This window comes from Harpegnathos saltator, unplaced genomic scaffold (genome assembly GCF_003227715.2).
Source record: "Harpegnathos saltator strain DR-91 unplaced genomic scaffold, Hsal_v8.6 scaffold283, whole genome shotgun sequence".
NCBI lineage: Eukaryota > Metazoa > Arthropoda > Insecta > Hymenoptera > Formicidae > Harpegnathos > Harpegnathos saltator.
Window position 1 is genome coordinate 777,632 of NW_020230076.1, and position 24,160 is coordinate 801,791.

At 55.6% G+C, this 24,160-nt stretch overlaps 1 protein-coding gene across 12 annotated transcripts in view; it reads right to left on the reverse strand.

Annotated features, from left to right (window-relative positions):
* Positions 1–24,160, reverse strand: part of heph (polypyrimidine tract-binding protein 1 heph) — a 420,294-nt gene that overhangs the window by 154,749 nt on the left and 241,385 nt on the right. For 9 of the 12 annotated variants that reach the window (XM_025299497.1, XM_025299496.1, XM_025299498.1 and 6 more), the window contains one exon: positions 82–135. The exons of the other annotated variants lie outside the window; for them this stretch is intronic. In XM_025299497.1, the coding sequence (XP_025155282.1) occupies positions 82–135 (54 nt within the window). The remainder of the gene's footprint in view (positions 1–81; positions 136–24,160) is intronic. 12 annotated transcript variants of the gene reach the window in all.

Genomic DNA, 24,160 nt, shown 5'->3' on the forward strand with positions numbered 1-24,160 from the left:
GCGACGGTGACGATGGTGGGGAGAGGAGAGGGTGGATAAAATGTGGATAAAACGACGGGTATACATTGCTTTATGGCTTACCATCGTCAGGGACGCGCCCGTCCCGCGAGCGTACTGGAATTCCTGGACACTCACCTGCAAGCAGAAAGAGAAACAATGACATTAAGCACTTTCGCGAGGATCGTAAAAATTGGCGGCGGCGGCGACGGCGGCGGCGGTCGGAGAGCTTTCGTCTAGCTATCGCGCGAAATCACCGTAATAAAAATGTCGACGTGCTCGAGTGTGTCGGATAGCGGCAAGGTTTCTAAATCCGCACCTCCCTTTCGGACGTTGGAATCTCTGCGCGGAGGTGTGCGAGTAGATAAGCACGAGAGAGAGAGAGAGAGAGAGAGAGAGAGATAAGCGATTCGAGGTTCACCGGCGTTTCGCAAGTTGTAGATAAGACTCGAGCGTTCGATCTCTCGCAACTAGCGATGGGATTTTATTTGTGAGAAGAAACCGCGATGGATTATCACAAAATAAGATCAACCTCGCACGCGCGCGCGCGCGCGATATCAAGAGGGAGGAGGAGACAGGGAGAGAGAAAGAGAGACGATACAGCAGAGAAGTGCGCGCGAACGAAGGAGAGACGCGCGGAAAAATGGGCGACGTCGAGAAATCCCCGTTAGACGCGGCACGTGTTTGCGTAAATACCGTGTATGGATCGATAGAGCGTTTTATCGCTCCGGACACGCGATCGTGACGATTGGCTGCCTTTTCTCTCTCTCTCTCTCTCTCTCTCTCTCTCTCTCTCTCTCTCTCTCTCTCTCTCTCTCTCTCTCCTCCATGCGAGCCTTCCTGCGTGCTGTTCCAACGCGAGATCAATAAGGCACACCGACGGGGTATCGGGTACCGCGGTATCGGCCATTCAGCCGGGAAACTCTCTTGCGATGTATATACACGCGCCGCGCGAAATAGAGTGGGTTTCGCAGGAATTTTTAATTAGCACGCATTGCGTGCGCGCTAACGCTAACGCGGCGGTCTCGAGCGACGTCGCCGATCGATAGCGTCTTGTCCCGCGTTCGCTCTCGCTCACGCGAGAACGCGTTGTGCATCGACCGTTCATTAGCGTTAATCTCGATTAACTCCGATACTCTTTTTGCGTATCTACGCTAGCGCTGCGCGGCCTGGCGCAACGAATCGATAATCTACAATTAATTACCGCGTCCCCCCAAAATACGTCGCCGACGCGCAACAGTATTATTACTTCGCGCAACCGGAAGGCCGAGCTCCATCACGCATGGACACGTTTCTCTTCCGCTTCATCCTCGCCCTTGTCCTTTTTCGCGAAACTATCCATCGGCCATCGCGCGCGCGCGCGCGCGCGCGTGATGTCGCGAGGAGAATTCCATTTCCGTCGCGTTAAGGAGTGAGAATCCAACGTCGGATCGGATTCCAGCCGGCGACACATTTTATCCGAGCAGTCTGCTCACCCTCACCCCTCCCAACCCCCTGTCCTATCTCACCGCACGCGCGACGTGGACGAAACTCGATACAGCCCTTCCGGGCACAAGGGCGTCGACGACGTCCTCGCAGGAGATCCGAGCGCGAGCGGCTAGAACGTGAATGACGAAGGAACGGGGTGAAAACGAGGACGAGAAGCAGGAAGAGGAGGAGGAGGAGGAGGAGGAGGAGGAGGAGGAGGAGGAGGAGGAGGAGGAGGAGAAGGATGAGGAAGAGAAGGAGACGCGGATTCAGGCAGAAAACTTGTCAGGTGACGTTGCGACGGGGCAATTTATCTTGTTGTATTAGCAAATGGATGATAATGACGCCCCAAGGAGAAAAGGCGATTCGATCGAATCAACGGAAGCGTCGTGACGGTGGATGGTGTTTCCGCGCGTGGTGTGTGTGCGCTTACGCAGTCGAGGGTGGACGCACGGCGACTTCACACACGCGGGGCGGTACGCGCGTGGACGAGGACGAAGACGTCCTGGCGAAATTAAGCAGCCCGTGCCGAATACAGCCTCAAGTACATATATATATATATATATATATATACGAGAAACACGGAATTCGCGATTCTCCGCGCAGCAAGAGCGGCACGCGAAAGTGTTTCGCGCCTTCTCGATTAGCAGCTCCTCGCGAGGGCTGTTACACATTGATGACAGTGATTCAAAGCGTGCTCGGGATGTTATTACAGCGCGAGTTAGACAAACAAAAGACGACGACGCCCCGGTTAATTGCGCCTCGCGGCAGACACGACGCGCGCAGATTTCTTATTCTCCTCGGTTAGTCTCGCGAGCGGATTTTCGCGGCCGCCGCCGCCGCCGACTCCGACCGCGCGCGCGCGCGCGGATTAATTCTGCGCGCGAGCTTCGACGGAATTTCAAGCGGCAACTTTTGCCTCACGGGAGGCAACACGCGGCCGGGACAGCCGAGACGAGTTACGTGCGACGTATAACGGAAGCGTGTACGTGTCCGGTGAGGAACATTTCCTCGTCGGGGAAGATCGAGCACGTGGGAGGAGGATGGACGCGCGCGGACGGACTTCACGCGTGCACGGGGGAGGGTTAATGCGTGTTTCCGTCGGCGAGCATGTCGCACGAGTGTGTGCACATGTATGTGTGTGTGTGTGTACACTGTCGCGACGCCTCACGCTACTAATTGATGCCGGTTGACGGACAGAAGAACGGCGGGGGGACACGAGCGGACTGGCGGGACGCTTCCGCAGGGTGCACTCCTCTTCCGCCTCACAAAAGCCTTCGACGACTTCGCCTACCTTCCGCCTTACGAGCTCGCCTAGGCGCGCTCGACAACAATGGACATGCCACTGGGAAGAATGTCGGAGCATGCCTCCGCAACAATGCGCGAACAATGCCGCGTAACGACTCTCTCTCTCTCTCTCTCTCTCTCTCTCTCGCTGTCTCTCGCTTTCGCTCTCTCTCTCTGTCTCTATGCGCGAAAGCGCAAATTGGCGTCGCGAGTCACGGGGGGAGGGAGAGACCCGACTACGCGCGAGCTTGTCTCGCGAATAGTATTCGCGGCTATTTCCAACAGGCGCTCGTATAGTCATCGCGTTTCCTCGAACAACTCGGCAGCTTAAAATGTCATTCGCGTCTTCGTTAATAGTAAATCGCACGAGGCAATCAGGGAGAATCGCTTCTTCGAGTGCTCGCGTCGCCTAGCTGTCTCAGGGGTATCGAACAGACGGAGCTTATCCTCGCGAGTGGTTCGCCAAATTGGCGCGGAGAATCCTAATTAGACGGTCCTCGCGGCTTCCGGTTCCTCATTGCGCCCGCACGACAGCTTCTCGTCGAGTCGCTTGCGTTTCGCGCGAGAGTCTCTTCCTCCTAAATGGTGAGATTAACGTGGGCGAAGGAGGAGAGCGATCGAGAGGATCGCGCATACAATGGACAGGTAACAACCGCGCTCGCGAGCGAAGGAGGAGCGACAAGGAGAGCTCCTCCGGCGGCAAGCCCGACGAGAGGAGACGTTATTCCGCGAGCTGCCGCGGCGCGCGAGTTCGGCGCAGGGGGGAGGTTAGGATCGTGTTCCGCAAGGGAGCACGTGAAAAGGAGTAATTCCACGTGCGCGACCACGTCCAGCCGGGTAAGTTGGCGACGCGGGCCGAGTCATCCGCGCGGCATTAAGACGCGTCGGAGGACGAGAACGAGAGAAGGAGAGACAGAGAAAAAGGAGAAGGATCAGAGGAGCACAGGCCGCCGAGGCGACGAGGAGCGAGAAGAAGGCGGAGAGGGGTTCGCCGCGACAGCTGGATGGGCTTCTTCCAGGATCGACCTTCCACTCCAGTAATGAGAAAATCACAAAAGACCTGTCACTTCAATGGGTCTCCGGTATCCGTCGCGCGTCTCTCGCTCTCGATCTTTCTCTCCATCTGCCCCCTCTGTTCCTTTCCGAGTCCTTTCGCTCAACTACCTAGCAGCTCGAAAATCTACTAAGGCTACTGGCCTACATCGGCGGATTCTGTCCGGCAGGCTTATTATCGAATTTATCCCGCAGAGAGAGGAAGCATAATACGCGCATTGTCGCGCGCGCACGCTTTCCGGCTGATTAATCAACCGAGCTCCCGTTGTGCCGTTGTGAGATTATTACAGGCTTCTTCGAAAGGAGTCGATACGCTCGCGTGCGCCCATGGACGAGCTCTCTTTCCCTCCTGCTCCGAAGAAGAGAGCGACCTTCGCTCGCGAATGCGCGTACGAGAGCGAATTGAATGCCGCGAGCCGAGCACACGGAATCGAATTCGAGGCGCGCTGCAAGTAAGTCTCCGCGAAATAAGTCTCAGGAATGCATCGCGTCCGCCGCACACTTTCATCTCGCTTGTCTCGTTGTCCTGCCGTTGGATCAGACGAGGCCGTCCGCGTCCACGTTCGCTCCTCGGTGTCGAAGACGACGGCTGCGGCAACGGCAAGAGGGTCCCCTCGCGCGCGCGCGAGGGGCGGAATCACCCCTGGCAGAATTTTGCGGAATGATCCGACCTCGCTTAATGACGCCGGCGAAAAAGCGCTTAGTGGGTCGATTTATTCAGGGACACGTAGCGGCCGTTAATGCAAGATAGCGCTGGCTGATCGTAGACGGCGATACCAAGAGATTTAAGTATCGGCTGACTGCGCGGTTTCCAAGGTTTTCCTTCGCCGCGCACGGCCGGTTTAGCCGCCTTTCCAAACGGTTTATTTACCCGTCTCGCCGAGTCTCTCTCGTTTGCATACGTAGGCGCGTGCGAGGACGGCCGCTTTCGACTTTTTCAAGGAAATTTGCCGGCCCCTTCCCCACTCCCCCCGTTGTCCGCCCGCCCACGTTATCGCATTTGCGCGCACGCGCACGCGTTCGACGCGAGCGGCTCGATATGATCGAGCGAACGTTTGACGGGGGTGTCGTGAGAGAGAACGAAATCGAGGGCTGAACGACCCGGCCCCGCCAAGGAGGAAGGCAAGGGTGGACCTTGAAATTTTTTACCACGCTCCGTCGCCGACACTCTCGTATTGTTCTTTAACCTTCAGAGGACTGGGGTGGCTCCTATAGGAGCCACTAAGAAAACAAACTCGAAAACTCTACGCGATACATGATGGTTACATATATATATATATATATATATATATATATAAATTTCCCGCGAAAAAAATTGCAAATTTTAAAGGAAAAATGCCGGTTCTCTAAAGGTTAATTCAGCCCTTAAATTCGCCTTGTGAGAAGAAAAGCTTCTCTTCCGCTCTCCGTTTTTCCCCATCGGTCACACACACATTTCTGAAGCATCTCGTGCAGCACGTTGTCAGGTACGAATCCCCAGCGGCAGGAGGGGAGGGGGATTTTTGTTCCGCCGCGGTTGAAAAACGTAGCAAAGGGGGAAAGAAGGACGTCAAAAGGGGGCCGAAGTTCCGCGCGCGCGCGCGTGGGAGAGGCGGAGGAGTCGAGCGGATGTATCTCGCACAAAGAGCCCGTTATTTCATAATGTACGCGGATACTAAACGGACATGCGATGGACGTTAACGCGCGGAGGGAGAAGGCGCGACGTAAAAACGCGGTCGGGGAAAAACAATGCGCGCTATTCCGCGCGATCGCCACGCCTTCTCGTTCCGTTGCACACAACGAGCGCAACACGCGCTTTGAAATGCACGGGCAACGTAAGACGAAAAAATCAAGGACGAAAGCCCGGCGAAGAAGAGGAGACAGAGAAGGAGGGGAGAGAGAGAGAGAGAAAGAGAGAGAGAGAGAGAGAGAGAGAGAGAGAGAGAGAGAGAGAGAGAGAGAGAGAGAGAGAGAGAGAGAGAGAGAGAGAGAGCGACGAGGGAAAAAAAGGAGGAGGACGGAGAAATTGCAGGGATGCACGGAGGATTTCGTCGCGGCGTGTCTCGGCGCGTTTACTTTGACTTTCCCTGACACGAGCAATCTCTTTCGTGGAAATGGGAAATGGAATATTTTCGAAGTGCCGCGCTACGGCCTTTAACCAGAAGATATTCCCCGTGTATAAGTCTACCGCGTACGTACGTCAGTCTATCTCGATCCTATTTCGCGCTCTCGCGGTTGTGCGTCTTCGCGGAGGCGCGGCTCCCCCCTCCCGCGTATCCCCGTCGGAATTAAAAATTGACTCGCTTGCGAAACGGACGGAATCGTCTCGGACGGAGCGCGCGCGTCGGCCGAGCGCGAGAGGCGCCTCGTTTGCCCGGCGAAACATCTGTCTCGGAAAATTAAATGCGACCCGCACAAAAGCATCGCGCGTGCACAATCTTAGAAACAGAGAGAGAGAGAGAGAGAGAGAGAGAGAGAGAGAGAGAGAGAGAGAGAGAGAGAGAGAAAGCGAAAAAAAAGAGGAACGAGGGGAAGGGAAAGAAAGAGAACGGGGAAAATGAAGAGGAGAGAAAAGGAGCGACGTCAGCGCTGCGCTATTACAGCGTAAAGCAATCCGAGAGCGCGATTACTCGCGGAGGGAGACGTAAAGAAATTAAAGCGGAAGGTTGAAAGATGTTGATATCGGTACGCGTAAATAAATTACGCAACCGCCGCGGGGGTTGTCGCGGATGCAATCATCTTGCCGTGCGTCTTAAGTAAACGAGGGGAAGATAAAATACCGCGACTTTCTCCCTCTCCCCCCCTCTCTCTCTCTCTCTCTCTCTCTCGCCCTCTTTTCGCTCTTTCTCTCTTTTCAGCTTTTTTTTCCGCGTTTTCCATCGGGCGATGCTGTAAGAGTTATTGCCAATCTCGTTCAGTACGCAAAACGAATCTCCTTTGATGTCTTTCAGAAACCGTGAGAGATTGCCTAGAAGCCCCATCGCGAACGCGTTTTCGAAACTGCCCCGACCTTTGAAGAAGTTCATATTACTCATTAAAAGTCTGATACCTCATTAACCGCTACTGAAATTAAAGTCGCTTCTCGCGACTCGAGATTCGACTGTCAAATGCGAGGCTTCTGTCTCGATCCATTCTTCAGAAAATTCATATTATATTCAGTGAAGCTTACTTCCCCCTTGCGAGAATAAATCGCTACACACAAATACTGGATAAATTCGTAGGATGAAAGAAAACGAGAAAACCGCGGCGTGTACGCGTCTCTGCGTATTTTTCAATCATTCGTTATTACGCGTCACGTTAGGCAGATGACAATCTCGGATTGCCTTTGATCAACGTTACATCAGCGACGCGTAAATCCGGCTTTACCGGTGTCACCTTTGGGGTGGACTTTCGCGAGTTTACCCGCGAAGGCGCGTACACCGAGAGAGAAAGAGAGACTGCGATCTCTATCGGACGAGAAGCACCGACTCGTCGAAAGCCACTTCTGACATTAATACCGCGCGAGCCGCGGTAGCCTCGACGGTCTAAATCAATTCTTTTCCACGTCAAACGCCCGGTGATTGTGATCTCCAGGTGACTTTATTACTCGATCGAAAGATAAAGAAAGGGAGGAGGAAAAAGAAAGAGAGAGAGAGAGAGGGAAGGAGAGAGGGAGAGAGAGGGGGAGAGAGAGAGAGAGAGAGAGGACAAGTCGCGTGTGACAAGGCAGGGTGCGAGTTACCAACAAAATCGCGTCGCTGCTTCCGTGCGACGTCGCCTCTTCACCCTCCGACCCTTCACGCAACGAGTTTACGGTGTAACTTTGTCGGGTGGCCGTTTCCGCGGGTATATCACGTCGTAAAAGGGACAAGTTGCCGATTCTACGACGGAGGAGGATCTAGCCTACGGTTCATATCACGACGGCTGTCAGGGGAAGGGTGAGCACCCTTCGTGCGGAACCGAAAACGACGGGTCTCTACCCCCTTCCACTCCGTCGCGAAATGTAATTCCTATCGCGACGACGATAACGTTCAATCGCGTCGGGCATGCGATCATCGGGAGGATGGAGCTAATCTACAAACTTTCCTCGTAAACGTACGATCGGATTGCGAGGGAGAGCAGAAAGAAACGAACGAGAGAGAGAGAGAGAGAGAGAGAGAGAGAGAGAGAGAGAGAGAGAGAGAGAGAGAGAGAGAGAGAGAGAGAGAGAGAGAGAGAGAGAGAGAGAGAGAGAGAGAGAGAGAGAGAGAAAGAGACGGCGAATCATCGCCTGTAAAAACAGGATCACGGAAAACGTGACGACGCGGCGTTGATAAACGCGGCCGATAACGCTGATGGCGACGGTAATCGCGGTGTTAATCGTCCGAGGGTCTGCCGAGAGTTTCGGCGGAAATCGGATTTTCGGCGGCTGCCATGGAAAACGCCACGTCGATTCTCCCGCGGGCCGACATCTACATTAGTGTAACGCGCGTTTGCACGACACGGGGATACGATTCGGCCGGACGGGGCTGCGAGCGAGTAAAAAAAAAAAAAAGGTGAGTCGCTTTTTCGGACAAGATGAGGGGGCAAAGCGCAGAAGACCCTCTCTTTCGCGTAACATTGCTTGTACAGGAGGTCGCTCGTTAACCGAGGCCAAGACGTAAGACCGCCCGGCCGGTGCAAGAGCTACAAAGAAGAATCACACTCGGCGTAGAGTTCTCCGGTAGTCGTGTGCCTATTAACGAGGCAATTAATAATAATGGGGCACACGAATCCCCCGCTCGCTCGCCCACCCACCCGACCACGCCCAATTACCGTCTCGTTCCATGGCCGGTGTATTATCCGTTTTAATTAGCGCGGCGCTTTGTGCGATGCTCGCTATTAAGCGATAACCGGCGACCGATTACTCCCGTGCTCATCAATATTCCGTTTCTCGCCGGCGTTGCGCCATCGCTGGGTCCCGGAAACGCGCGCGCGCGCGACAAGATCAAAGTCTCAAGTGGAAATCCCCACGCCCGGTCAGCCGCGCACAAACGGAATCGAGTCGCTGCGCGACCGGCCGCGAGAGGCGGACGCGAGCGCGACGTGCTTCTCGACGTTTTCTCTTTCTTTCTTCAACACTTTTTCCGGTTTTACTTCCACCGATTCTCGCTGTGCGAGAACAAAGATGTTTGTTTATCGCGACCTTTTACTTCTCCTGGACGTCTGTAAAAATACGTCAAGATGTATACGTCAAATTCGAGTAACTTTTGTGCGAAAGAGCATAAACTGAAATGCGTTTTAAATGCTCGTTAATTGCAGTGTTAAAGGCTGTTTTCAATGGGGAGGGGAGGGGAAGGGGGAGGAGTGGCGCTTTCAGGCGAGAGATTTATTTGTTTCCACGCGTTACCCGTTTCGCAATTGGCACGTGTCGTCGCGGCCGCAGTGACGGATAGACCGGACTTTACGATTATTCGCGTGACGAAAACTCGGCCGTCCACACGCGGCGAGACCGACGTCGCGACCGCGGTAGGTCGCACTCTCGGCGGCGAGTCCGCAGATCGAACGAGAACCGCCGCCGCGGAAGTTTGCGGCTCGTGCGATTCGATTCGGTCGTTGCACGCGCGTGTATAACGCATGTGTGTAAATGTATATATATGTGTATATATATATATATATACACACATGTCGAATTTATAAATGTATTACACGAACTGGCGTAAACTCCGATTGGAAAAGTTCCCGTTTCACGCAGCAGATAAAAAGCCGCCGGAAGGGGCATCTCGCAGCGCCACGCGCCGCTGCCCGGCAAAATGAGAAAAGCGAGCGATCGTGCATTCGCGTCTGGAATAGATTGCGCCCGATCGCTACTTTCGCGCGCCGGTTAAACAATATCGACGCGGTTGACTATGAATTCGCGCTGGTCGGTTGTCGCCGCGGACGAATCCGAGCCGGCGAAAGAGATCAGGCGAAGGTAACTTTCGCACAGACGCAAAGACGGATACAAATAAATAAAATGGTATGCCGGCGTTTAACGCAGGCTCCTCGCTCGCTTTTCACGCTCGAAGAAGACGAAGACGAAGAGAACGCACGCACGCACGCGCACACGTGTATCAATAACACAGACGCATCGCGAGACTGCAATCGAGACGACGTTGATAAATGGGAGCTGATACAAAATCAATCGCGAATTCCCGTCGACTCGAAGCGGCGCCATACGTTTCCACAGTAGTCTATTATTTACATATCGGCAGCGCGAGATCGAATGATCGACGGCGAAACGCGGAATTTCGTTTCGACTCCCCGTCCCGTACCGTCCCGTCCCGCCTCGCCGCGCTCCCGCCCGCCACCCGGCGAGAGATGAAGAATGGTCGGCGGAGCGCATCCGAGGGTGAAAGCCGAAAACGAATTTACCGAACACGAAGGTGCGCTCCGCTGCTGCCTCGCCGCAGGCGGCCGGCCGGTCGATCGAAGCAACAATACCGACGATTGCGGACGCGCAGCAGTTAGTATCGCTTAGAGAATTGGCTTCCTACTCTCTCTCTCTCTCTCTCTCTCTCTCTCACTCTCTCTCTCTCTCTCTCCCCCTGTCCCCGGCCCTTTCTCCTCGCTGATATTAGCCGGTTCCGATCGAGAGCGGACTAAAAGCTCGTTACCGGGATTGTACCGACCGAACCGCCGACACGGACCGCTCTGGCGTGTACATTTGTCCCTTCGGCGAAAATAATTGATCAGACGCGCGCGATTCGATGAGAAGGAGTTCGTGCTGCGGCGGCTGGTGACGACGACGAGAACGGATCCGCGAGATTCGCCGGTGAGATTGGCATACGCGCGTTAGCGAGGCGTCCGATCGCCCAGATGATAAACGCGACGTCGCGACGTGTTTTATACCCCGCGGCGTGGCGGTGGAGCGGCGCGCGTAATGAACTACCAGATGAGCGCCACTGCACGGGTCAACAAACTACAAAGCAGGCAGGGTAAACGAGAAATTTTGCATTATAAATTCCGCGCAGCCGTTATTGCACGGTAACGGCATTACTGCATAATGTCATAATAGTAATGTTGCTATTTAATTCAGTGTTTACGAAACGCAATTTCATAACGCCACGAGAGTGTAATTAAATTTAATCAAAATGACGTATTAGGCGCTCAATTATTCATGACGACGATTGCTATTATTCACGTGCGCGCGCGCGCGCGCGCCGGTCGCAACGAAAGACGCCTCCCCCCCCCCCGCCCCGCTCGGAGCCATGAATTATGTGTGTACGCGCGTACGTGTGAGTTGATTTGTTCGAAAAATGTCACACACAGACACGATCACACACAACGGTGCAACACTGCGCGCGCTTTCCAACGACACTTCTTTTCAACGCGACTATCGACTCCTCCGCTTTGCGCGGCAAACCTTCCCGCGGGAACACGCCCGATCGATGCCCGGCCTCGACTGTGGCACTCGACTGTAACACGTGTTAATCCGAGGAACGCCGCGCAGAATTCGCCCCGGAGGTCCGACTTCGCGGTCACGTCTCCACGAGAATTCGCGATGACAATGGAGGCGCGAGTCGAAGTCTAAACGTACTCGCGGAGGCGGACTGCGGGGGGCCTCTGTCGCCAACAAGAGAAAGAGGAATGAATCGGTGCGACGGCGAAAGAGAAAGCGAGACAGAGAGAGCGAGAGAGAGAGAGAGAGAGAAGGGGGTCGGTAGAGGAGACGCGCGCGCGACGGTGGGAGCTCGCCGACGTAGCCTCCCTTCGCGGCCCCCGGCTAACGCGTGGTCAGATAAAGGGAAGAATGAGGGCACGAAGGGAATGCCGACGACGAAAGGGTGGTCGAACGCGCCGCTGCGCGAGGAAGGGGAGAGACGCCAAGCCAGGCCAGGAAATCGACTTCCTCGGGCTGGCTGGCTGGCTGCAACGGCGATACACGATCGCCAATTGTCTCCCCGCGCCGGCGTGCGCCAACAATGCATTCGCATCCGCATCGCGCCGCGAAATGTAGGTAACGGCCGCCGCTCGGCGGAGTTTAATTAAACTCGCGGCGAAAGTCGGCCGCGCCGGCGGTGGCTATCGCTCGGCATCGGGAGCGCGCTTCTCTCCCGCCGCTCGCGGAAAAAGTCTCCGCGGGCACGCTGCGATCACGTTCTTCTTCTCCGCCGGGCCCTCCCCCGAATCGTTCGCGGAGTTTCGCGAGCCGGGGCGAAAAAGGGCTGCGCTCTCGAGAAGAGCGAATGGATCGCTCGCGACGTTCGGTTCGGTAACCGAGGGCGATTTCACCGAGGGGGTGGTGTGTGTGACGTACACGCCACATTCGCAAGGTCTAATTACTCGGCCGAGTGCGATTGAACATTGGATGGAGAAATGTATCTCGAGGATGCGACTCGAGCAACTTCACGGCAGCACGTTTTCAAGTCGTCTTCGATAACACGTTCATGTTTTTCTGTCGCCAGGCTCACCAGAACTTTTGCACTCGCGGTATATTATTTTGAATTATTCCGTCCGTGTTAAATGCGCATCTGGGGGAGGGGTGGGGGGTGGGGGGATCGATCATGACTCTCTCCGTTGGAATGAAGTGGGGACGTTCCCTAACTTGAAATCTAAGTTGGAAACACGTCACCCTTCAGGGACTCACTGAAGAGGAAAGAGACTCGTGATCGCCCGCGCCCGCAGCGAGAATTTCGGCTAAACGGATAGGGGTGGATTCTATAATTGTGTCCATTTCGAGCAGCCGGCTCTTTCCGGCCTCCCGGCCGGACCATCGAGGATGATGCCAGAGGACTCACGCACTCCGACGAAGGAACACTCGGTTAATGACAACGAAAATAGACACGGTCGCGCCGAAAGTTCAACGATCGCGGTTTCTCGCGAACTCCTCGGAAGCGGCTCGCTACCTACGCGGCGGCCTGACGTTCAATTCGACGGCGTGAGATTAAACGCTAAATAATACATAACGACGAGCGAAGATATAAAGCGGACGGCGGGAACGGCGGGAGAGGAAGAAAGTGCGCGGGAGGGCGAGCGGAAGGCTCTGAATAATTGAGGACGCATCGATCTGACCGAGTCGCCGATATTTCTCGGGATATTCAAACTCGCGCCGCATCCGGATGCGGACAAACGCGCGCCGCCTTACACATCCGGCGTGTATTCCGCATGCATATTTCGTCACCGTTTTCTCCCCCCTCGCCCCTCCCTCCACATCCTCCCTCTCTCGGCTCAGCTCTCGCACGTTAGCTTTACGCCGCTCACGTCGCGCTCTGGCCATTCCTCCTCGAAATCCTCGGCTCGCCCTGCTGGGAGCGTCCCCGCCGCGCCCGAACCCGGACAAATATCCATTCTTTATCTCCGTTTCGAGAGCCCCAGTCTCCGCCGTCTCGGTTTCGCCGGTTACGTTCGCCACGCCGGCAAAGCCGACTCCAATTACACCCGGGATACCGGGATCCCGCTACGTTCTCGTCCGCTCGCTCGGCCAATTGAAAAATAATAGAAGCTCCTCCGGACCTTCGGTCGTCTCCGCACGGCCTCTCGTTGCCTTTCTTCCTTTCTTCCTCTCTCTCTCTCTCTCTCTCTCTCTCTCTCTCCACCTTCCTCTTTCTTCTTCTTCCCCACTCTTTCGGCAGTCGGGTTTCCCCACGAGAGAGCGAGCGGGATAGATACGCGAGGAGAGATATAAAGCCCACGGGGACGGCGAAGGGACTCGAAAGAACATGGGGTCGAAAGGAGATAGCGAGGGCGGTTAAACGGTTAATCGACGACGCCGGCACGTCGATTAATCAAAAGCGCCGTTCCACGAACGGCAGGCGACGTCTCGATTTACAAATGGTCCCGCCGCTTATATTTCGACGATAAACGAATCCTTATTGGACGACCGGGTCATCCCCGCGGGACTCTATCTCGGGGTCGATTACCCGTCCCGGGGCGTCTCTGCCGGGACGGCGAGAAAATTTCGCGGTTGCAAAAAAAAAGAAAAATAAAAAAAGAAAGAGGGAGAGAAGACGAAGGGAACGAACGTCCGAACACGCGCGTCTCACGTTCGATACCCCGCGAGTGGGATTTGTGGCAGAGATGGGCTCGCGGAATAAATGGATTGTATGGGATTCGAGCGGTCAGCGAACAACGAGGAAATAGAGAATTCGGAGGAGGAAAGAGAAAGAGAGCGAGAGGAGGGGAGGGGAGGGGAGGGGGGGGAGGAAGAAATTGACCGCAAGGAAAGTGATATAATACATAATCCGATCGTTCGCGTCGGAATTTTTGGAGGGGAAAACATCTCGCTCGACTTCGGCAGCAGCGCCGGGGGATTTCCCGTGGTCGCGGCCCGGTTATACGCGTGGCAACGGGGAGGATTCGATAAACGCGAACAAACAGCCGGTGAGATCTCGATCGCGGCGCGACTCAAGCACCTTCAACACGACGCACACATATATCTCGTGTTGCGGCGCACGTCTCTCTCGATCTGCGGATTTCCGCGCGGGATCTCTCGCGGCAACGAGAGAGGGAGAAACGAGAAAAAATGACGGATACAGCGCGAGGGAGCGAACGGGGCCCCTCCTCCTTGTGGAGGACTCGTGATCCTTGTCGACGGATGGACAAAGAAAACGGCAGATGTCCTCGGCCGGGCCCGCGCAAGATATATTTTCTATTTCGCGGCGAACGTGTGCCGCATTCGCGGCGCGCGAAAATCTTCCCGAACCGACGATGTACATTTGTTACGGCCGCGTCCCGACCAGTCCGGATTAAAGGATCCCCCCTCCCTCTCTTTCCCGTCGAACGACGAGGCGTCAATGTGAGGCGACAAAAAAAAGTGGGCCGACAAAGAGGGGAGAGACGACGCGCGGTGTGTGTGTGTGTGCGTGTGTGGTTCTCTCTGCGGCGTCGCCGAAATTTCAGCCGACGAGAGCGGATCGATCTCGCGATTTGCCGTGAAATCCGCGACTCACCGCTGACGAATCGTTAAACGCGAACTCTGTTGTTCGGCTCGGTTAATCCGTCACGCGAAAGGACAGGGCTCCGGGCTCTAGCCTGGGGATCGCTTCTAGAGTAGCGAGAGTAAACCGCGCGGCAGTCGACGAGGGGCGGCCGCTATTAAACGTTAATTATACTATGAAATTTACTTTGAAATATGACGAGATGGAGGGAGAGGCGAAGAAGAGCGCTACGAAGAACGGGGAAAGCCGGCGGAAATGGAGGGTTGATGGCGGCGAGTGAGAGACGAAAAGGATAAAGATAGGGGAGAAAGAGAAATCGCGAGAGAGAGAGAGAGAGAGAGAGAGAGAGAGAGAGAGAGAGAGAGAGAGAGAGGGGGACGACTCCGCGGCGACAGAAAGACAGAGAAAGAGGCGGCGAAGCGGAGGAGAACTGAATGTAGAATGCTGGAAACTACCCCGGAAACTAACTCCACGATTTAAGGAGAGCGGCTCTCGCGGCTGACGGAGACAGCCGAAGTTTGCCCCTTGATTAGACATTTATGGCGAGGAGTTGTAAACGAGCGTTACAGACATTAATTAGCATTTATTATTCATCGCGGGCACTTGCCGCTTTCAATCGGCGCGAATCGACCGCGGTTCAGCGAACAATCGTTCGCGACTCCATCTCTTCGCTCCCTCCTCCCGCAGCCTCTGCGCAGCCGTCAAATGCGACTCGAGTCGTTCGCAATTCGCGGCTGTCGCATTAACGCGGACCGCAAATTAACGAGTCCCCTCGCCGCCGCGACGGATGATGACCGCGCGACGTTCGCGTCGACCGCGCGCGGTCGAGTCGCCCTCGGCTTTCCGCCGCCTCCTTCCGCCATTTCGACTCTCGACCGGATCGAATCGCCGTCGCGCCACCGCCGTTCGCCTCGGGCCCGGCAAGATAAAATGATAATTCGGCGGGACCTCGCGCGCTCTGTGGCTTTTCGGAGGGTCGACCGTCGCGCACGATCGGCGCATGATGAAGGAGCGGAGGGGGAGGGGGGGGGGGACGGTGAGAAGGGCTCACGGCCATGTACCGCGGCACAATGCACTCGGGCGAACTTTGTGGGCAGCTTTGTGGAGCGCGGATGCGCATCGGCGTCGTCCACGCGCGCCCATAAAACTGATCCATTACAGACGCGGCCATAACCGCCGCTCGGCAACAAAGCCCCTAAAAGCAGCCTTTACAATGCGACGAGCTTAATTGGTTTGACAGCCGCTACGGGCACTTTCATACACTGGCCATCTCGCTCTCGCTCTCACTCTCGCTCTCTCTCTCTCTCTCTCTCTCTCTCTCTCTCTCTCTCTCTCTCTCTCTCTCTCTCTCTCTCTCTCTCTCTCTCTCTCTCTCTCTCTCTCTCTCTCTCCTTCTCTCTCTATCTATCTATCTATCTATCTATCTGTCTCTATCTCTATCTCTCCCATCGCCTCCCCGAACCGCCCTCGGCCATCGACGATGCGTGCGTTCTTTGCTCTCCCCGGCCATCCGGCTGCATGCGGCGCGCTCAAATGTGGTACCGGGCGATACGTCGCGCGTGTATCAGGAAGCGAGCCGCGCCACGAGTTTTACCGTTCGACCCCCGTCGTCCGTCGTGACAATAAAAAAATACGTAAACGTGTTCGGGGGACAGGATTCGTTTTCCGGTCTTTTACGCGCGCGGCTCGGTCATCGCGTCGTACACACGCGCATAATGGCCGCCGGCGACGCGCGCTCGAGTGCTTCAAAGAGAGACTCGTCTCCTTCTTTCTCTCTCTCTCTCTCTCTCTCTCTCTCTCTCTCTCTCTCTCTCTCTCTCTCTCTCTCTCTCTCTCTCTCTCTCCCACTTTCCCTCCCTCTCTCTTTTCGACCACGAATCTCGCAATATACCGGCGACATCGTCGCGATAAGACGAGCCGTGCCAAACGGAAAGTACGAAAGTGCTCACGTACGGATGAGATGCGTCGTGTGCGTATATGTGTATGTGTGCGTGTGTTGTGTTCTCCGCTCTCTCGCGCGCCTTGTCCGTCGACATTGTCGACACGCTCGAGCTATATTGTAGAGTCGTTGAGGGACGGCATCGGCTTCGAGGGGTGCCGTGCGATATCGCGTACACGTGTATGGCGCACGCTGACGCACACACACACACACACACATACACACGCGCGCGCGCGCGCGCGCGCACAGCCGTACGGCGAGTGTATGACGCGCCGCGGATTATGTGCATCCACCGTACCGTACATACACGCACATAAAATCCCGTCCCGCCGTCCCGTGGCTCGCCACGCCACACCACGCCATGCCACTTTCCTCCCCTATCTCTACCATCCCTTCTTCCTCCTCCTCCTCCTTCTCATCCTTCTCCGTCGCTCCGTGCTCTTTATCACTCCCCCGACTAGGAATCGCGTGCGAGCTGGTACGACGGGTGCATGTGTTCGCCGCGCGATGCGGTATTTCCAGAAGAGCGTTAATTAATAATTTAATCGAAGAGCCTGTTTCGGGTCCTGCACAGCCTCGGATATACGGCGCAGTCTCTCTAATTAAAACCGACCCGCGCGCACATAAGCGCGCATATAGACGGGCGAGCGCCGGCGCACGTGTGTGCGTCACAGCGTAACACGAGCTCGTACTTGCGGCACTTGCGGCTTCGGACTGGCGAGGATATATAAAGGGAATCGCGTTGTCCACTCGCGAGAAGAGAAGCACAGTCTCCGACTCCCGCCGCCGCCGCCGCCGCCGCGGGAGGGAAATCCCGTCGTCCCGTTCGTTCAGCTTTGTTCCGACGGTCGCCGCGCGCTCGAAACGGCGTTGACACGTTACTTTCTGCCGCGTTTCCTGGGAATCGCCGGCTGATCGATCAACGCACCAGACACCGTCACCGTCACCGCGTCGTCGTCATCGTCGTCATCGTCGTTATCGTCGTCATCGCGATGGTCAATCGCGGCGAACAATGAGCCCGCGCGACAAATGCGGCGCGAGCGGCGCGCGTGACGATAATAAGCGCTGAAAATTTAATAGCTAACGTTCGCGGGCGCGCGTGTCGCCGCGACGGAACGGCGTGAATTCGCGCAGCGTGATTTTATCCAATTTACGAGTCATGCAATATGTAAAATTTTATTGACGTTATCTGACCGGGCCCGACAGCAATACGTTTCATTGAATTGTTAACGGCCGCGCCGCCGTTAACGTTATTCTGTTTCGAGCAATCTGTGGCGCGGTTGCTTACCGCGGCGCAGGCGCACGTCCCGCGTGTCCTCCAAGACGTAACTTTGACGTTACGGGTGCTCGCGACGCGGTAACGAAGTACCGTAAGCGCGCGTCCGCAACGAGCGCGCCGTAACGTAACGCAACATAACGCAATGCGCGCGCGCATATACTCCGACGTCGTCGTAAAGGATAGCCGTTGCCCGGCGCGATCGCCGGTTTATCGGCGAGTAACTTAGCGGAAGGAGAGAGAGAGAGAGAGAGAGAGAGAGAAAAAGGTGAGCCAGGCCAGGGGACCAGGTCGAGCGAGTATCTATCAGTCGGGATGAACATTTATACGACGCACCGGCCGCGACGCCGCTTCGCTGTTTATACGAGCGAGCGTTACTCGCTACCGGAGGTCCCCGCTAAGTACGTCGCAGTAAAGCGAAATCTGCCGCGTTCAACGTTCCGCGATATTAAATTGTTACCGAAGAGTAGAGTGAGGGGGGGGGGGACGCGTCGCCGGCGCGAAGGGACTCGAGATTTTCCGACGCTCCGCTCTCTCAGCCGGTTATACGCGCGTCGCGCGGAATTTACGGCCTTGGTATTTGTCCCGCAATTTCCCCGGGAATAATAATAAACACACCGGGCGAATAATAATACGATGAAAATGACGAATATAAAAAGAGGAAGGTACATGGGAGGAGAGGCGTATTTCCCGCGCAGCTCCGAGGGACTCGTCCTCGGCTCGGCTCGGAGATGACGATCGTGCGTCGTGCGTCCTGCGCGCCTCCGTCGAAGTTATCGCGTAACAAGTCGTTCGTATCAGACGGCGGAGCGCTCGAGCGGCCAAAGTAGTTGCGGCACGAGCTTAGTCGGACACGGCCGCGAGGCGTCGTTGAGAGCTGGCGCCGTTACGGGCGAGTAATATAGCGTGGCCAAGTATTCAACGAGATTTCATGCGAGCATTTCATGCATCCCGGCTCGTTACCGAAGGGACAGGCGCGCCGACAAGACCGCGAGGATGGACACGGCGCGTGTCGGCTGGCCCGGCGTTTTGTAGCCGAGGGAGAGATACACGACCGGAGAAAGACAGAGGCAGAGCCAGGGAAGGAGGGACAAGCTCGTTCGAGAGGGTTAATGACCAAGGCCACAGGCTCGAAACAATGCACCCCGCGGCATTTCTGCACGCTATTTTGCCCGAGCTTCGTCGAGAGAGAGAGAGAGAGAGCGAGAGAGAGAGAGAGCGAGACACACAGTACGGCGGCCCTCGCTCGCTTCCGACGCGCTATAAACCCCGTCACGGCACGAGGAGATTTCAGAAGCGGAATGCGCGCCGGCCATCGCTCGTCCGATCTGACATTTGCGCGATACTAATGGCGGGCCGGATCGCGCGGCTGGATCCTGCCCGACGGGGAAAACGAATATTCCCGTGCGCGAGCACGAAGCACGGAGCGCGAGCGGTGAAAATGCTTGTTTTGCTTTTGCCTTTATTTTTTCCCCGCTCGGGCTCGCGAATATAGAATTGTAGTCGTCGCGCGAGATAATCCGATCAAATGACGACGGAGGCGCCGCCATCGTCTCGGTAAATCGCTCGTCGCGGACACGTGCGAACTCCTAACGCGCATATTCTCGAGTTCCGAAGAAAGCGACCGATATTTTAGACTGCGAAGCGAGCGGTAAAATTCGTCCCGCGTGCAGTTCATACTTTTTTCCTTTTTTGCAACGTCGAACGAGAATGGCGCCTGCGCACCGAATCGACTCGAATGGAACGGTTTCGAAAGCGGACGTTGTGTGTATCTCTACGCGCCGCAAGGAGTAGCCGCGAGAGAGCCAGCAATTACGGGAATTAAGAGATCAATTTGGTAAGTAGACCTGCGGAGAAATTTCTGGAGCAAGACTCTAAAGTAAATATCGCACTTGCCAGCGGCACGTTAGACTCCCCCGGGACTAGCGCTCGGGGGATGGGACGGCACGAAGGCCGTGGAACGATATTAATACGGGCTTTCCACGTGACGCATGCTCTAATTCTCTAAAAGTCCATTAGAGCAATCGCGAATGGTCCGGGAAGGAGAGGCCGCGCGCGGAGAGCGGAAGGAAGGAAGAAAGGAAGGGAGGAGCTAAACTGTCGTTCAACCGAAATGCGGCTGGACGGAATTACGACGACCACGAGAAGAGCGAGACGAAAGGGAGCGTGAGAATCACTTTAGAAAACCCGACTCCTGGAGACCGCGGATTATTTGCTCAAGTAGAGGGAAGCGTTTCGTCGCGCGCTTCGCGGCCGTAATTGGAAGCAACAAATAGCAATGAGAAACCGAGTCGAAATTTTCGCCGCGCGCGGCGCCCTGCAAATTCCGCTCAGCTTCAACGACCAATGAGGAGTCTCGAGAGGAAGGACGCTATACAAGCTATCTTGCTGATGCAGATGGCACGACCCGCTGCCGTTATCTCCTCGTGCGGAGTCCTTAAGTCCTCCTTTTACACAACTCGCTCAGAGAGCATGCGAGATGAGCGCATTTTGAGTAACCCAATAAAGATTACCAAGTGAAAACTAAAGTATGGATGAAAGAGAAGCGAGTTTTTCTTCGCGTGATCTCTCGCGGCAATCTCGATGGAATCTGAGCCGATAACACGCCGGAAGCCGCGAGAGCGAAGATAACGACGGTGTAATAAATAATTTGACAAACCTTGGGAATGCACGATGCATCAACGCCAGCGTCCCGACGATCGCGTCCTGGCTCTTCCATCGCGGCACCGGCACTGGCACTGCCAGCCGCGCAAGGACGACTCGATCGAAGGATACACGTGTATCTTTTCCTAAATAACACGAAATAACCGACGAGAGCCCGATTAAATACGACAGGGTCCGCCTACGGATAACCGCCGGGAGTGATAACTAACGCGTCGATACGCGACGGCACGTAAACGTTGTGTGACGCAGACACTCGGGAGAATCCATGAAGGTATGTTTGACCGCCCTGAGAACCCGAAATGTTTACCGATTATTGCGATAACTCGGCAATGAGCGATAACTGCCGGCGATTGATGCGAAGGGGTGAATTGATTTTGTTACTCTCACGCGGGTCACGTACCCTCTCCGCGGGCGTGCGTTACATCACAATTTGCGCTAAATTGTTTCGCCGGCGCTTCAAATATTCAAGCGGACCCACGCGATGACGTCGCGTTTATGAACACGCGATTCTTCCGATCGAATCGTATCTGCACGAGTGTCAATGTCACGAGCTGGTATCCCGAGTGACATGACGGCGCAGTCAACTGGATGCCGGAGCCAGGACGCAGGGCTGTGTAGATTTCCATGTAAAAATGTGCATTTCACACATACGCACTTTCACACACACATACGCACACACGCAGAGAACGCTGACACAGAAACAAAATTAGTTGTTCCATCTGCTACTCAATTCCATTATTTGTCCATGTTAATTGTTTTATGTTTAATTGTTTAAACATTTGCTCATCCAACATATCCTACTTTCAGCTGAGTATATAATAATTAATACAGTGTGCCGACTGAAATTGAAAATGAAAATAAAACTCGGGCGGAAGGGGAGTACTGAGGCAAACGAATATTCCGCGACTGTGATGTGAGTGTTCTTCGAGTCTTTTTCGATACGCGGAAAACGGCGATGAGAGTTTGTGTATTATCCGGGGGATAGGAGGAGAGGGGGGGGGAAGAACAGTAGCCTGTAGTTCGTACCGTATTATACCTCGAAATTCTCCATTACCACCGAAGCTCGGCGGCGATTTGCAGGGTTAGCGCGCGGAACCCAAGTTTCGATTCGGGATTCCCCGGAAGAGAATACACTTATCCGACAATTAAGGAAGCCCCTGGCGCCGCCGCGAAGCACGATCGCGGCGGAGAAATCTTCGGGCTTCCGCGCACGTTTCACGATGATTTTTGAAATCCCGCAAAGAAGTCGCGACGAGGGGTGCAGTAGGGCGGGGGGACGGGGACGAAGAAAACGGTGGAGACGCTGCGAGGCTCGACCGCCACGTACAGCGAAGGGTTCGTTCCCAAGAGACACGGCGTTCCTTGTTGCCCATTTGGCCCGGAATCACTTCCAGCCGGATAGGCCGTGGAACGGACAGCAGGACCAAGGTGGCCTAATCGCGTTTGCACGGCCAATCCGACCCTTAAACCACGCGCGATGGAGCAGCCGGTCTCTCTCCTCCCGGCTCTTTCTTCCTCCCCCCCCTCCACTCTTCTCTCTCTCTCTCTCTCTCTCTCTCTCTCTCTCTCTCTCTGGGTTAATCTGTTTCTACTTCTCTCTTCGGAGCGGGTCCGCCGTTCGTCCGGCAAAGTGCGCAATCCCGCGTCGTTCGTTTAATTTTTAACAACGCGTCGTCCACTGGTCGCGCGCGCGCGCGCGGCCGCCTTCCACTCCTGAAATTACGTCGGACGTGTCCCGCGAGCGGCGCTACGTGGCGCTTTCAAAAAGAGCCGGAGAATTAGAGATGAGACGGGCCGAAGTGCCGCGTAATCGCGCACGCGGAAAACGTGATCAGCTGCGTGCTCGGTTTGTTTAGCGGCCGATATGAAGTCAATCTTGAAGATTGAGAAATCGCTCGCGGAGTGATCTCGACGTTACTCCGTGATTGGACGCGCTTCTCGCGCCGGTGAAGGATTAATTCTCCGTCTCTTACGACACCGGTTGATTTTATTAGCGCCACTGAAGACGCCTAGGTGTTCTTCTTGGGAGGAGGGAGAACAAAAAACTGAATGAGGTGCCGCGCGATGCCAGCGCGCGCACGAGAGAGAGGAGGAGGGAGAAGGGAGGGAGGAGGGAGGAGAGAGAGAGAGAGACAGAGAGAGAGAAAGAGAGAGAGACGTGATGAGATCACGAAGGCTCGACGTTTCTCGCGAATGAGATCTGCTCGTCGGGGCGAGGCCTCTCGCGTGAAAAGTATTCCGAGGGAATACGGCGGGAGGGAGGAAAGGGTAGAGACGTTATCGAGGCGACGGATAGATCCTGGAAAGAAAAGTTGCCTTCCGCTCGGCCGGAGTAACGGGTCGAGGTATCTAATCGAGATATCTCGATCCACGCTCCGTACGCTCGAGCGACCTTCGACTTCCGTAGGACCGAGGGGCAAACGAGGAGCGAAATCCATGGCGCGTAAATTTTCAACCCCCGATCCACTTCGGGCCCGCTCGAGGGAGGCGGAGGAAGAGGAGGAGTAAGAGGAGACGTTCTCGGGAAACTGTTCGAGGATGCACTCTCGAGCGTGAATTTCCTCGACTCTTGCGACATGCGAGGTATCGGGGGACGGAAGAAGGACAGATGGATGGATATGGAGTGATGAAGAGAGAGAGAGAGAGAGAGAGAGAGAGAGAAAGAGAGATGTACCACCGATACCGGGAAAAGGGAGAAGCGCCGGCGTTCTGGAACGCGTGAGCAAAAGGAACGAGAAAAGACGAGAAGGAGAGAATCTGTCTCGATCGAATCGACTACGAGAGATTGCCGCTTGTCTTCCGGCGAGGAACGAAACGAAAGACGCAACGCACCGAGTCTACGCGCGCATAAGAAATGAACCATCTCGGAGAACATCTCGGAAACCCTCCCTCGTCCCGACGGCGCACGCCGTGCGCCAACGCGCGCGCTCGCGTCCCCTGCCGAGACGAAATCCGCGAAGAAGGGCTGCGCGTTTGCCGGTCTTTCCAACACACCGACCGAAAGATCGGCGACCGCGAGGGACCGAGATGGACAGCTCCAAGTATCAAGTATTCATCTGCCATCTCGCTGTCCTTATTCACCGTCGGCCGTGGAATCTTTGGGATTCGAGCGCGGGCTGGCGAACCGCCGGAATTCGCCTGATGCATAGTCGATCCCGCGGCGGTTGCCGAGCGGATGCTGAAGAGCAGGATGCACGTGGTGGGTCTCAGCCCCTCCGGGTATCGCCCGCCCGTCGGTTGGTTATGCGGGCGGACGAGCTTCTCGAGGGGGACCGAGAGAGAGAGAGAGAGAGAGAGAGAGAGAGAGAGAGAGAGAGAGAGAGAGAGAGAGAGAGAGAGAGAGAGAGAGGAGGAGGGAGAGAGCGAGAGGCGAATCTTCGGAGGGTAGAAGAGCGGAAAGTCAAATTTGCTCATGATAATGCCGGGAATTTCTCACGGAAAAGTGGAAACTGTTTGCCCCGCGTCGTCTTCTCACTGTTGTCCCGCCGATGCGTTCTCGCTGTTGGCGTATGAAATTTTGCGAGGAGGACGGAGAGAAAGAAAGAGAGGGGGAGAGGGAAAGGGGGAGAGGGAGAGAGAGAGAGAGAGGGAGAGAGAGAGAGAGAGAGAGAGAGAGAGAGAGAGAGAGAGGAGGAGAGCTGG